The sequence below is a fragment of the Sylvia atricapilla genome, chromosome 15 (genome assembly GCF_009819655.1).
Source record: "Sylvia atricapilla isolate bSylAtr1 chromosome 15, bSylAtr1.pri, whole genome shotgun sequence".
NCBI lineage: Eukaryota > Metazoa > Chordata > Aves > Passeriformes > Sylviidae > Sylvia > Sylvia atricapilla.
The window spans coordinates 14,798,382-14,814,301 of record NC_089154.1 but is presented as its reverse complement, the minus strand read 5'-3'; the positions used below and the strand labels follow the sequence as shown (position 1 = coordinate 14,814,301).

The 15,920-nt window shown below is 42.4% G+C and overlaps 1 protein-coding gene across 1 annotated transcript; it reads right to left on the bottom strand.

Annotated features, from left to right (window-relative positions):
* Nucleotides 1-352: 352 nt before the first annotated feature.
* RRN3 (RRN3 homolog, RNA polymerase I transcription factor) lies at nt 353-12,492 on the bottom strand. Its single transcript, XM_066330313.1, has 17 exons — nt 12,282-12,492; nt 11,744-11,800; nt 10,813-10,902; nt 10,596-10,725; nt 10,162-10,221; nt 9,684-9,747; nt 9,146-9,215; nt 7,480-7,578; nt 6,777-6,872; nt 6,213-6,348; nt 5,321-5,451; nt 4,534-4,664; nt 3,586-3,770; nt 3,203-3,311; nt 2,637-2,789; nt 2,346-2,433; nt 353-1,976 (listed from the first exon to the last, which is right to left on the bottom strand). Exons 1-17 carry the CDS (start codon nt 12,372-12,374, stop codon nt 1,818-1,820), a joined length of 1,851 nt encoding a protein of 616 aa, XP_066186410.1. The 5' UTR covers nt 12,375-12,492; the 3' UTR covers nt 353-1,817.
* Nucleotides 12,493-15,920: the final 3,428 nt, after the last annotated feature.

Here is a 15,920-nt window from a genome sequence, read left to right as displayed (position 1 = left end):
TACAGGTGCCTGCAATTTCACTGAGCAAAGCAGAGCTGTCACAGCAAAGGTTCCAGAAACACCTAAAACTGTGTAACTTCAGTACAGGCAGTTCAATGTCTGCACATTACACTTACAGGGTTATTATTTTTGCTTTTCATGGCACATGGAAGCTCCTGAATCACATACCTGGTATTACAACTGGGGAAGTTTTACACATCCTCATTCTGGAAGCAGTGTCTGAAAGGCATCTTTCAAAGGATGTTTTCCTTGCTGTTGATCTGAAGGTTCTTCCACGTCAGGAGAAAAGGCAATAATTTCAGATGGACATCCATTGTTTATTACTCAGGACTGACAATAAAGAGGACTACAATTAAAACCAAAATCTCTCAGTTTATACTATGAAGAACAGATCAACTTCACAGTGTCGTCCCTAAAACTCATCTCTGCAGTCTGTCAAAGGAACACCCCAACTCTGAGAAGTCAGGCTACACAGAGGGCACACGTTGGTTACATACACAGATGTGGTTTTCTCAAGGATGTTAAGAACTGCACTGTTTGCATCAAATTTTATTGGCTCCAAATGTTGTCTTGAAAGCCTCCAAGTTCACATTCTAAAGAAGGGCAGGTGGAGTTTAGTCTCAAATGCATAAAATTTTCAACTAAACGTTACACAAATAAAATTTCTTTTTTTTTTTTCCCATTGTTTATATTCTTACTCCAATCTAAAAACCAGCAACCATGAAAAAGAGACAAGAAACCTCTGTAGAGAAACTACACTGACTGACAGACACATTGACAACACAAGGACACCACTGACACCATCAGAGTCTTTCCACAAGGGAAGGTATTTTTTTTTTTCTATTTTCAGCATTCGCACATAAACTTCAAATATGGCAAATAAATACCTGTCTCGGAGCACTTCACAAGCACCCCAAAGAAAACTATCTACAAAAAAAAAATACATTCAGCTACTCCCTCATTTTTAACACTTCCAAAACCCATCACTTTTACATGTCTGAACTTTCCTGGCTGGGAAAGGCATTTGTCAGCTACAGATTGAAGGAGGGATAATGCTTTCTGTCTGAGTACACGTCCCACTGGCAAGTGGCTTCACCAAGTATGGTCCTACAGACAGCAAAGGCTGGAGAGATGTGTGTGGAAGAACCACTGCCAGACTGGATTCATGCCCTGCCTACTGAGAGATGTCCTGGTTTGGGGCAAATTTGGGAGGAAACTCCCAAAGGGGTTCCTCTGGAAAGCAGATTGAAGCAACATTGCTGCTGACTGCTTTATACACAAGAGTAGGTGAAACCAAAATGCAATCAGTATAGGTTTTTTTTTTTCACTTTCTTGAGCCCCCACATTGAGTGCCAAAAAAAGGCACCCTAGGACAAGAGATTACACCATTACTTTGAAACCAGCTCAAGAAGAGTCATCAGAGTCGGAACACTGACAGTGGAATTCTGGCCCCCACACAAATCTGCAGGAAGAAACACCAGAATTTCACCCCTGATATATAAAACCTTGTAGAGAAACATTAGTAAATGAATTTTTGAAGAGTTGGAAAAAAAACTATTAAAAAAATCCTTCTAAGTCATAAAAACCATTTCAATGTGAAATTTGTAAAATACCACCCTATTTATTCTCCCAGCTTTTCTAGCAACATATGACTTTCCTATAACATATCTGTAGAAATCTGATGACTAAGAAACAGTAATTTTTTTCTTAAATGTAGTTCCTTAAACATTTGCCAGTTTGGAAAGTTGAGCTGAAGTCTCTTTCCAGAGCAAAACATTGCACACAATTTTCAACCTTTTCCCTTCTGGTTGTCCCTGTCACAGTGGGTAGGGCACGTAACAGTCTGCAGGGGAGCCAATGCTGCTCACAGGGCTCCGTGTGGTGGACTCGTAAGAATTTGGGGCAATTCCAACCACACCATCATTTTGAGGAGTTTCTCCTTTCAAAAAGTCATCGTCTTCATCTTCAGAAGAACCCTGCAAAAATTTAAAATGGTCAGTGAGAGCAAGAAGATACTGTCAAATCTTAGTGGAGACCTGGATTTACACCGTATGGTAAATGGTAAGAGAATTAGATGTGCCCTGAATATGAAATATGGGAACTAAATAACATCTACAGGGTGGATTTCCCAATGACATTTATTTTCTGAGCACATTCATAAAGCTTTCACACAGCTCCTGTGCTGCAGAAAAGGGAAAAGTGCTCTCAAGGCAAGAATGGATCAATTCCCAGAGCTTCCAAATTTCAGTCTCCCCTAAATGTATAGTGTACTCTATGTACTTAAAAAAATATTCTGTAGTAAAAGCAGCTGATAGCTGAATTGTGTTTGGATCAGGGAAGATTACCTTTTTAATGGGTTTCTTCAGATCCTCAAGATCTTCAGCACTTAGTTCTTCCCAGAACTGATACATAGGATCAATGGTCTTCTTTGATCTGAAAGAGGAAAGAACAGAATGAGTTATTGCACTCACAGCAGGGGTATTTTAATTCAAACCTTTGACAACCTGTTTAAAATGTGGAATAGGAAAGAACAAAGTATCAGGGAGGAAAGTGAACGGCAGAAACAACAGTTTCCTACAGGTCGTGTTCATTATTTTCTAGAAGGCACAAAGGAGTTGTTCCCTTTTGAATTGTACCTTTTGAGAATGTAGGGGTCAAAGGGGAAGAAGCTGTCCAGGGGGTTGGTGCAGGTCTGCACAAGGTCCCCCCCAGTCCCACTCCGCACAACGGGGATGAACTGCCTGTTGTTCCTCTCAATAATCGTGTAGCAGAACACCAACTGGTACTTCCTTTAAAAAAGGGAGTAAAAAAAGGATAAGCACTTCTATAGCACACCCAAAGCAAGATTTTCAGATGGATGGTATGGAAACACAAAGTTATTTTTTAACAAATGTTATTTCTATCTTCCTTTTTCCAGCAGATATTAGGAGTTTGCAAGCTAGTCACAAGGTAAGGAGTCTGTTCTCTTCCTCCAAGTTCCTGTAAAAACTTTATTCCAAGTACAACCACACTAGCTCCAACACAGAGCAACCCATGTCACAGGACTGCAAGATTCCATTGTAACTGACACAGGAATAAACTTATCACACCTGGAATATGGGCAGTGTTATGTCTCAGGTAATATTCAATACTGTGTTTAACAAAACCCTGTGCTGGTTTTAGATTCTGTACCAAGCTGAAAGTGAAGTAAATGAGCAGGTACCTGGTAATGGCAGCAAACAAGTTGACAACAGAAGGGATACAAATCTTCAGGGGGTTTAGCTGACACATGACAATGCGCTCAAAATTTAAACTCTGCAGATATGACAGACCTTCAAAATAGGAACAAATAGCGAATATAAGTTAGGTATCATAAAAAATTAACTTTGTTTCTAATAATTTCCAGAGTGACATGCCTGCACTCTGCCCACTACCATACATCCTGGGGCACTCTCACAGTGGAGATCTGGCCCCAACATGTGTACAAGCCACCTCATTTTATTTAGAGCACAACAACATAGACTTGCCATCAGATACTTGACTGAATTGATAAAACACAGCAACAGTAAAACTTCTATTGGATCCTTTCAAACCTAATACACTCACCTTTCCTTAAATTTCCATCCAGAAGTTGTTTATGGCGGAAAATAAGTGTATAGAACACTGCCTGACACGTGGAATAGAATGGCCCATGGAGAGCCACATCACAGTAGGCATTAGCTCCTGTATCCTGATTATCAATGTATTTATGCAACCAGTTCACCAGAAGATCCAGACATGCTTTTACTGTACTGTAGTGCAGGGAGAAAAAAGAAGAAGTGTAAAAATAACTCCTGAAATGGTGTGGAAAGGATGTTAAATAAATATTAAAGAATCTCAGTGGTTATGAAAGCATCAGTAAGAAAATATTTTTGTAAAAATTATGGTTATGAGATTCCTCCTTTATCTCAGCATAAAATGGATCAATCAGCACTGAAAACCCCAATCAGTGAAAGGACAGGATGCCAGAAGAGATGAATCCACGAACACACAGTAAACAATCAGAATCCTTGGCTACAGGTAGAGCAATGCCTCCCATATCCACCAGGTAATTCCAACAGCCAACTAACTCCAATGTTAAAGTCACCACCCTGAACAGCACAAAAATACAGAATGCATACACAGAAAAGAAGACATTTTAACTCTTCTCTATCAATATGCTAATGATCTCCCTGTTCCTGCATAAAGTGCCTAACACTGGGTACTAAAAACATGGGATACACTGGGAATCCATGACTTCCTGAGGTCAGCACAACCTACCCATGCTCAGCTCAGTCTTGGTAGGTGAAGCCCTAAACAGCAAGTCATGAACCTCAGCAATCATCAGTCTGCATCCTGTGTGTGCAAAACTTTCCTGGAAACTTCAGGACAATACTGAAGCAGTATTGCTGAAAGGACAAACAAGACTCTTGATTCAGGCTGACTGAATTCCAAAGGCAGTTGGAATAGAAGACCATACTTAAGCTCCACAATAGCATCAATATTTGGTTCTGCTCATGTATGAAAACAACTTACACAATAGGAATAAATTTAGCTCTTGCCAAGAAGCTGCCAATATAGCTCCCAGCAGTCTGCCTGATTACTGAAGGATTGTTTGGATCCTGCAGTTTCTTCCACAGATGGTCTAAAAATGCTTCAGCCAACCCCTGGAAAAAAAGATACATAGGAATTGTGAGATGACAATGTTTAAGTAATAGATTCCTAATGCTCAATTCCCATAATTTCCATAACCAAACCACTACAAAAATCTACCTATTTTCTATCTACCTACTAAAATCTGCAGTAAATAACCACTCCTACACATGATGGAAGAGCACTCATTTTATGTGTTTATTTCTATACTCATTTGTAAAAGAAAGAACAACAGTTTGTTGAGAGAGATGGGAAAATAAAGGAGTGGTGGAAAAACAAACAGCAGACATGAACTTCAAAGAGCTAAGAGACAGCATCTTTGCAATAGTTTTGGCTTGCTGAAGAAACTTGTATCCCATGTCTTGGGTGCAAGTGTGCAACTGATTCTTGTCAAAGAGATCAGTTTTAACCAAGTTTGTTCCTTCAAGCTTGCTAAGATTCCACCTGTAAGTGGCTTATGAACAACACAGAAGAGCAGCCATGAAGAAAAAGAAAGCAGTAACAGAAAAGGAAAAGAAAGCAAAGACACTAATGAACCCTGATGTACTTGTTATCTTCAGAGTAGAATTACAGCAGAGAAAAATGTTTCATAAAAAAAAAAAAAAACAAACTAAAACAAAGATGCAGAAATGACAGAGGACACTGCATTTTAAAACCAACTTTTACTCACCAATTTAAAGCTACAGATGTAAAACATGAAATACTGTACATGACACGAGGCATGGGTTGGTAAAATGAGCTTGTCAAACACAGAAACCAGATCCCGATACAAATCCTTCGTGTTGCTGATGTCGAGCTTGCCTACACAACAAAGAGACAGGAAATGAGCCATTTCAGGGGATTTCCCACCCTCCTGCTGCAGAAGTGGTATTTAGATCCTCCTACACAAATAGGAAATATGTAAAGAAAAACTGTCAACCTTCTCTGTTTATGTGACATGTAAAAACCCATTTACACTGCTTTTTAAGGTGGTGTAAATGAAGAATCTCTCTGTGTGAATGTGCACCTATAGAAAGCTGATAGACAAGCAAACTTGGCAATAATCTGTTAGCTCAGAAGAGCAACGAGAAACCACTAAGAAATAAATCACCTGACTTACGTGGAGAAGACACAGCATAATGGTTTCAAATACTGTTTAAAATATACAAATCTAAGGAATTCAAACTCTTAATACATTACAGTGAAAGATATTTCTTCTTTTTTTCCCCCTGTAACAAAGCCAATTGATCAATATGTTTGGTTGTTTTGATCTACTTGCAGTCCTTGTGATGCTGAAACCATCCATAATTCTAACACTCAAGTAGAGCAAATGATAAACACATTTATACCCGACTACAGCTTGGATACAGTATCATATTAATGGAATCAGAACGTCTCCAAGTGAAGACTAAACTTCCTAAGTCCTAACTGCACCTCTCCCTGGGCAGAGGCAGGGATGTGGCCTACAGCCTGCTAATGGCAGAATTCCACTCTATCCTGCAGAACAGAAAGCAAAAACTCTTCTTTATGTGTTTCTCCTGTTAGCAAAACAGCAAATCTGGTCACAGAGCAAGTGTCCTCACCATCCACGTGGCAAACATCTTTAATGTAGGAGAACAGGATGGTCATCAGGATGTCCAGGCGCTCTGCAAGTGGATGGGCCATTCTCTCAACACTGGCACAGACAACTTTGTCCCCTTTTCTGTCTTCATCTTCCTCCTGGCAGATAAAATGGCACATGCAGCTGGTGAACACACAAATCACAGAGACAGCAATTACAGGGAAAGTGAAACTAAATTTATCTTTCAGCAATATGCTAAAGTTTCTTTTTTTTTTCTTTTTTAGCACAGCAATATCTCATTATACAGTATAAGCAATTTTTTTGCACACTAAGCCAAGTATCATGAATTCTTAAACTAGCTTTATTGCACAGCTTCTTGTGTTTTTACATAGTAAAATTGATTTGCTGGGTGTTTACATGATGAAAGTCAATACCTGAGAACACACTCATCATGACAGTTGCTCAGGTTTCAAAAGCAGTGTGCAGTGCAGTAACAACAAATAATAATGAATTTCCACACTTAGTTCATAGGCACCTCAGAAGAGATCATTTTACTAAAAAAATTTGATAGAACAAGATAACCAACCATGTCAAAAAGTCCCACTTCTGTAGATTTTTCCTCACTAGCAGAGTTGTTGGCAGCTTCTTCAGCATCTTCAATATCTTGCTGTGGAGTGCTAACCTACAGTTGCAAGAAATTTTTTATAGAAATTAATTTCTATAAAACAATGACAATAGTATGAAATTGCATTTTTTATTATTTATATAAAAGACATGACAACATGAGTAAGTTCTTGACTAGGTTTTATCCTGGACTAAATAAACATTTTAAAAAGGAATGATGTGCCATACACAAATGCACACTTCAAACTTTCTGAAACTTTATCTCCCCAGCATAACCTCTCCCCAGACTGTTACACAGTGAGGCAAAAAGGCACAAGCATTTACAGTGCTACCCTTCCTGCCTTTTTTGGGACTGTAATCCTTTGACTTCAAAGAGATGACACAAACAATCAATCACACAAAGGGAAGCCCATTCTCTGCACATTAGGCCTGACCACCAGAGGACAGTTATTTGGATTTTGGCACAGGTTCCAGGCAGGGTGTAACAGTACACACCATCCAGCTGCCCTCAGGTGTAGGAACATTTTTATCCTGAGAGTGAAGTGTAAATTTGGCTGGGTTTATACTCATTTTTTGTTAAAGTCTAAAACGGAAGTATATTTCATTTCCCACTCTGTGTATTTTAACACCAACCTTCCATAAAAGATAACACAGAATAAACTTACATCCAACTTCAGCAGCTTTTCAATAATAAGCTCCAGAATCTGAAGCCTCAGAGTTGGAAGATACACAGTAACTCGCAGCAGGTTATGGACATAACATTCCTATAACACAAAATTAATTGGTATTAATAAGTGTTAACAGAAAGTCAAATTTCTGCAAAGGACTTCTAGAAAACAAGCTTCTTAATTTGTTACCTAAAGACCCAGAAACAGGCTTAAACAGACTGTGTTCAGTCAAGAGTAAGCTAATATATAAACTAAACATTAACTTTCAGTAGTCAAGCTGTGTCACCATTAACTACTTAATCTGCTATTTCCATGCAAATTTTCCCCACTACCTCTAGATAAAGATTATATAAGAAAAGTTATTCATTTGCATAGGAGTTTTTGTCTAAACTTTCCTTAGGAAAATGAAGTGTGTGCTTTGCTGCATCTAGAACTAGCTATGTATGCTTAAAACGAGACCCAATGAGTTTTTATTTCTGATTATTATAATACACCAGCAGCAATTCTGAATTGAACAGCTATGCCTCTTCAGTCGCTCTGATTATAAATCAAGCAGCTTGACAGACAAGTTTTGTGAGCAGGCACAGGCTCACCCATGTGTACACAAATATGTGCAAATAGTCATCACTTTCACAAAGCAAAACTGTCAAGTCACTGCATAAAAATCAGGGAAAGTGCCACGTTTAAGCACAGCACAGTCTATTTGTGAATAAGCATTATGACACAACCTTTAATTACATGAGCACAAATGAGTTTTCCACAGGCCATCTTGCTTAGTTTTTCACAGACTTGGTCAGCACATAAAATGGACAGGGAACGTTTAATGAGAAGGTAAAAATTGTAAATATTTAGCAACAATGCATGGGCTGTATTTTATCCCATTTCATTTGAGCTTTGCCATGAAAACACCTATGCATTTCTTCACATCTTGCTCCTTGCTGAGCTGCTAAGTAAATCAATCTCCTAACATCAAGTAAGAGCCATTATCTCCCCATTTTACAGATGGGGAGCTGGTGCTTACAGTTATTTGGATTAATAACAAAATTAACAATGACAAAAACATAAATCTAAAAAATTGCAAGATACATAAAGAACTTTGGGGATTTTTCAGCACTCTGTAAGTTTGAAACACAGATTCAACTGAATTAAGCTGGAGGAGCACGGCTTTGCCTTTCTGTAACATGAAGTGCCAACAGATCAAGTTAGAACAAGCAAACAGAAAGATCAAACAAGAGCCACAACCTGTCATAAGTTTCCAGCTTGTTTTTCAGCACACAGGCACTATGCCAAAGCTGTAATAAAACAACTTAGGGCTTTACTCTACTGGCAATTCGGATTTCACCCATAATGTCCATTGCCTCTTGTTTGCTTATCAAATCCCCTGTTCCTCTGACAAAGACTTTCCAGGTTTGATAACAAACAAGACAGGTCTCCTTACTTGAGACTCCTTGTCAAGGAGGCCCATGTGTGCACTGATTAAGAAAGCAATCCAGTGGAAATAATATGTGGGGATGTCACGGTTATTATATACTAATTATTATCTATATAAAAATATTCTTCAAAAATCTGCATTGACTGCCATCCAATCAGTTGTAATACTATACAGAACATTTATACATTTAGAATAACAAGTGAACAAATCAACAACAGTCACAGCTCTTACCAGAGTTCTTTCTGATTTATTAATGAAAGGAAAGAATTCCACAAGTATCGGCATGAGAAACTGTGGTGTCCTACAATTAATTAAAAACCAAAAAATCAGACCTAAAAGTTATAAGTTAGCAAATATAAAGCACTCTAAAGATGTATTAGAATAAGCTTATTTCACAGGAACTTTATTTTAAGGTAAGCAATTGTATAAAATGTGGTTTGGCAAGGATCACTGGACAGATAATAAACAGCTAACTTTCACAATGCACTTGTTAGAAGCCACTTTAAATATCATGACAGAATATAGAATACAGAAGCCTCTAGCAACACCACTTTTCCTGCTCCCCATTCCTGTTAACAGGATTTTCTGCTGCTGATGCCTGATAGAAACTTCATAATGTCTGCAGAAAGCATTCTACCAGTTAGTGAATACTAGGGAAAATCATGCAATGAAATTAAGTTCTCCAGTTAAGAGAGGCTAAACCCCATCAGCTCACAAACTTTAAATCTGCAAGGAAAGGGCACACAAACCCAAGGGATTCTATACTCACGAAGGAACGTATCTTGCAACAGTTTGCAGTGCTCTGTGGCATGTATTGAAGTTTTCAGAAACGTCTAGAGAAAGAAAAGAAATGCAGATGCACTTGGCTACAGAAAACTAAATCAGGAACCAGTAAAAACCAGTAAAAACAATGGAAAGATTCCCAAGGAAACTGCATTTGACAAAAGGTTCTATAAAATGGAAACAAAACAACTCCTAACTTTTCTTTGGCTTTGAAACAATCTAGGACTATGACTGTGCAGATACTGCACCAACAAGAATAGTCTGAAAGTAATAAGGAGTGGGTCAGCACACCAGTGATTTGAGTACAAGGAAGTCTTTGACTTGAGAATTTAAGGATGTTTCTTGATGCTTTACTTAAACTCAGCCCACTTAATTTAGTAAAAAAAGGAGCAACATGCACTGGATGCATTTTAGAAAAGGCACTACACAGCATATATATATATTGATATATCCTTTATACTCACTTTCATCATCATCATCAGAATCTGAAATATCCACGTCATCTTCTCTGATGGTTATTCGAGCTAGCAAAAGAAAAGATCATTACATAAAAATAGTATAAATCTTACAGGTAATAAATTCAATAGCAAACACACTGGACAACAGCCTCCACAAGGACATCTTGACATGATCCTCACTTCAGCCTTTGGTTTTTCAGTAGTAAAAATATGACACAGTTAATTCATTTCCAAGACATCTTCATAACAGGATCTTTATTAGCAACTAGAATATTTCTTCTAAAATCTAGGCATAGAAAACTATCTGTATCACAACCAATATGAAAAAAAAAAATCAATAACCCAACAATGAATGGTGTCATGGGTGGTATTTATACAGAATTTCTCTGTGTAGGGATTTTGATGAGCAAACAAAGAAAATCAAGAGAGAAGTAACTTACGGGGGACAAACTGTGACACGATCATCCTGAGGCATGGCCTGAGGTGGACAGTTTGTGCTGACACAAGATTGCCAAGAAAGCCCAGATATTCTTCCACTACCTCTCGGCTCCTTCTCAACCATGGCAGCTTCTAAAAGTAAGCAAAGATCAAGATGTCAAAGAAGGATGCTTTGAGTACTAAACCCTTAATCTCCCCATGTAGCAGACAGATATTTACCAGCAAAATGTTGACCAGTTGTTCAAGCTCTTTGGTCAAATATGCAACAGAAGCTCGAAATTCATGCAGCCAACTAATGAGCTGGGCATCCTTAAAGAAGCAGAAAAAATAGGTCACTATTTCCATAAACAGTACTACCTAATAGCAGAAAATAACAAAATCCTTAGACGTCAAAGATTAAGAATGTACACAGAAATTGTTTTCACACTAACATGAAAGGAATTTCTTTCAGTTTTCATCCTCATCAATGAAAGTTCTTGAATACAGAATCCATTCATGCCAGCTCCTAAAATGACAGGCCACTATGAAGGATTCAGTCTGAACAAGGCATGAAACCTCCCTCACACAGAACATAAAAGAACTTAAAAGAAACGGTATTCCATCATAATTTTCTTTTCTCTTTTGCTCTAGTTTAAGCAGAAGGGATATTCAAGTCTTGAAGCAGCAAATGTGGTGGGTACTTGTAGCTATACAGAAGAGCTGTGAAACAATATTTCTGGGTATAACTACTAAATATATATGTACATTACTGCCTAATGAACCCAAATTTAGAGAGAACAGAAGGGAAAATTCGTGCAACTTAAAGGCTACGAGAGTCAGAAATCACAGTATGATCTATAGAAGTGTCTCTATAATCAAGCATCAGTGACCTAAAAAGATGATATCTGGAACAGACTCAAAGTGCAGAGCAGAGTCAGTAACCATAAGACACCATTTATCAAGATCCTGCATATATGTATGTGCCTAAATAGACCTTCTTTTTTCCCTTCAGAGTTTTAATTCTGATGGTTTACACAAGGAGAAAAGCTGTTAAATACAATTTAAATGTTGAAAGCCAAGGATTTGTGTAAGCACCAGAACGACTTGTCTGATGATTACACGCAGACAGGCCAGCCTTAAATCACCAGACCCCTGACTACCAAAGTCTTACCTTTATGTCTGGATCTGACAGCTGATGTTTCAACAACTCAAAATCTGTGGTGTCACCCTAGCAGGGGAAACAAAAATAAATAAATTACGTGCCTATTTTTTTTTCCTTCAATAAAAACTACCGATTTCATCAATGCATCTCAACAACCAACTACTGCTGAACAGGTCCATCAAGAGCCAGCTCAGGAAGGCTGACGCAGCAGTCACAGGCTGCTGTCGCAGAAGACAACCAAAGCTGCTGGCTCATTTTGAGCTGCTCTCCCTGCAGACACAGCTGGATCCCTACTCGAGCATAAACCAGCCTTTACATTCACCCGGCCGCTCAGCTTGACTCACGGGGGAAATCTTTCCACTCGCACAGCAATACCGCCTGGCACAAGCCTACAACGCTCAGCCGCCTTCAATTTTATTATTTTTTTTTTTTCCTCCTAAGCCTTCGGGCACGGTCTTGCGTAAGGCGAAAGGAGTCTCCTCACGGAATGACCCCAGGAAGCAGCGGCCCGGACGCAGCGCTGGTTCCCCCGAGAAGCCGCAGTCACCTTTTCGTACTTCAGCAGGATCTCGGGCAGGGTCCCCCCGAAGCGCACCGTCTTCCTGGGCGGGGAGCTGATGAACTCGTCGGCTCCCAGCATGGCCACGGCGCCTGCGGGGAGGAGAAGCGGCGTGAGCAGCGCTCGGAGGCCCGCGGCGCCTCTGGGGCCTCTCCTCGGCAGGGAGAGCCGCAGGAGCCGCCGCTGCCCGCCGAGGGTCCCCCCGCTGCCCGCCCTTGCCTTGCGATGGCAGCCGCTCCCCCGCTAGCGGGGCCCGCGGCGCCGCACCCCGCGCCCGCCGCGTCCCGGCCGCCCGCGCCGCCACATGCCGCCTCGGCGGAAACTGCGCGGCCGGGCGGAAACCCCGCGGCCGGGCGGAAACCGCGCTGGGCCGCCCGCCCCTCGCTCCGCCCGGCCCTCGTACGGCCCGGCCCTCGTACGGCACGGCCCTCGCTCCGCCCGGCCCTCGTAAAGGCCCGGCCCGGCCCTCGTACGGCACGGCCCTCGTACGGCACGGCCCGGCCCTCACACGGCCCGCCTCTCGCACGGCACGGCCCGGCCCTTGTACGGCCCGGCCCTCGCTCCGCCCGGCCCTTGTACGGCCCGGCCCTCACACGGCCCGGCCCTCGCTCCGCCCGGCCCTTGTACGGCCCGGCCCTCACACGGCCCGGCCCTCGCTCCGCCCGGCCCTCGTACGGCACGGCCCTCACACGGCACGGCCCTCACACGGCCCGCCTCTCGCACGGCACGGCCCTCGTAAAGGCCCGGCCCGGCCCTCGTACGGCACGGCCCTCGTACGGCACGGCCCGGCCCGGCCCTCGTACGGCACGGCCCTCGCACGGCACGGCCCTCGCACGGCACGGCCCTCGTACGGCACGGCCCTCGTAAAGGCACGGCCCTCGTAAAGGCACGGCCCTCGTAAAGGCACGGCCCTCGTAAAGGCACGGCCCTCACACGGCACGGCCCTCGTACGGCACGGCCCTCGTAAAGGCACGGCCCTCGTAAAGGCACGGCCCGGCCCTCGTACGGCCCGGCCCTCACACGGCCCGGCCCTCGTACGGCACGGCCCTCGTACGGCACGGCCCTCACACGGCCGGGCCGCACCACAGCGCTCGGCACCGCCGGGCGGCGGCACTGAGCGGGCGCTGAACGGACACGGAGCGGCACCGCCGGGCGGCGGCGCTGAGCGGACACTGAGCGGACACTGAACGGACACGGAGCGGCACCGCTGAGGGGACACGGAGCGGCACCGCCGGGAGGCGGCACTGAGCGGACACTGAGCGGGCACTGAACGGACACGGAGCGGCACCGCTGAGGGGACACGGAGCCGGGAGGCAGCGGCCGCGGTGCTGGCCCTGCCCGCCGTGGTGCGGGCGGACGGAAGGAGCCGGGCAGGGGCATAGAGAGGGCATTTCCCTCCCCGTACGCGGGCGTGAAGCCGGGCAAGAGAAGCGGGAAGCTCTAGTCTCGTCACCGTTCCGGGTTTAACGCTGACTACTCCCGGTAGCGCTCCCAGGCCCCGGGGTGCGTGAGCAGAAAGGCAGATTTATCCCCAGGGCCATGGTGCAGCGATCCCAGCACGGGATCGTTCACAAACGAGCGCTCCCCGAGCCCTTGGGCGGCTCTCCGTGAGCGGTGGGAGCCCCACAGCCCCTCACAGCACAGGTGACACCGAGGGTTATCAAATAAAAACTGCAATCCCAAGGGATAAACCGAACAACTACATTGAGATTAAAGAGGGCAAAGAATCTGCTCTAAACGAAGCGGAGTTTGACCTTGGGAAGTAATAATGGCTTTGCTAGAACAAAGGCACAGGAACTTCAGGTGAGGTTTCTGGATGTTTTCATGCTCCCTGTGTAGGATGGGTCTATATTAAAGCACCAGTCGCCAAACAAAAATGTGTTTTGGGACTTCTCGGACTTTTCTGTCTCGGAGCTAGTAACTGGTTTTGCTCCCAGAAGATTGTATACACACACAAATTCTACTGCTAGAGCAACCTGGGTAAGTATGAACAGGGACTTGCATTTCCTGTGTAATTCTCCAGTAATGTCCAATCCACTCCAAACTTACTTTTGGCTGAATACGTAACATTTACTTCACCCATTCACACGAACTAGCTACAGCAACACGTGCCATTATTTGACCTCAGCCCTCTCAATTTGCTGTACACTTAAGCTTCTTTTCCACACAAACTGCTACTGTCATAATTATGTCACTCCCAGCAACTCTTACAAGTCGCATCAAACAGATTTTTGTAGGCAATACTAATAATTTAATCTCTCCCTGATGAAGGTGTTTCCATTTAAGTAGACACTACATACTACACAAAAACTTACATTAGATGCCATCCACGTTTAAAATCTAACAAGCATTTAATCCATTAAAGCCAGGGGGTTGGTGTTTTTCCTTTAGTGGAATGTAGGATGACATTTTGAGCTAGTTGTAAGGCTTAACTAGATGCAAAAAACTCCTGTAGCCACACTTCTGGAACTAGTTTGGTTCTTTGTGGTTTTGGCTAAGATTCTAAACAGCATGCATTGGACTTTCCTCAATGGCTAGAAGAATTCTACTTTTAGCTGCACAATTCTGTTCACATAACAGCAAGCAGTCCTAAACACGTCCAAGAGCTTCCTCCCAGTCAACAATATAAAAGTTCTCTGAATGGACTTTGTGCTGCACTGAGCCGAGCTGATAAGGATACCATGAAACTAAAATACTGTTAAATATTTGCTAATGTGTAACTGCAGAGGATTCCCAGTTTCTGTTTAGTATTAGCCTTCCTGATTTAGAAGACAAATGGATTGCATACAACAGCGACTGGACGCATTTTCAAAAAGGAAATAGTCACAATACTTACAATAGGTACCACTGCTCCACAGCAGCTACTGTCTCTCTCATCTTTTGGACTCATCATCTCAGTAACCTTCTTGTGCTTCAGTGTTTCTCTGTGGTGAACATCCTCCATAACTGATGGACCAGCACCTATATTTCATTTTTAAAACATACACTATTCATACTAGTGAACTAGTTGGAATGCCACATAACTTTTGAGTGAAGTTGCACTCTAGCTACCATCTTATGCAACAATCATTAAGGGCTGATATTGGATTTAAGATTAATTACATTGTAATATACAAGGAATGCAAAGGCCTGCTCAATTCACTCTAGTAATTATTATTGCAACACTTGAGTAGAAAATTTTGGTTTTCACAGACTAAGTATATGAATCACATATGTGAGCTTTGGCTTAATTTATAGCTGTTACTAATCATTCCACTTATTAAACACCATATTTCATAATTCACTTTGTAAGTGAAACTATGGGGAATCAGAAAAAGCATCTCTCTCTGTTCAGAACCAAAAAAAGAAAAAAAAAAATTCTTGCAAATGAAAACTGATCTTCAGGTTTTAAGGGAGGAGCTTGTTTTGTTTGGTTGGTTTTTTTTAATCAGACCATTGTAAAACCACCGTGGTGTCACATTGCAGTTCCAAAAGGAGGAAACAAATTGCATACTCCTCCTAAAATCTGCTGATAGTAAAGGAGAAATCCCATTGCAAACCTTCAGGTTTAGTGTTCTTCTGAATTTGTTAAACGAGCATTTGGAAAACATTTAAAAATGAAAACACGCATAGAAAAGAAGTTACTCC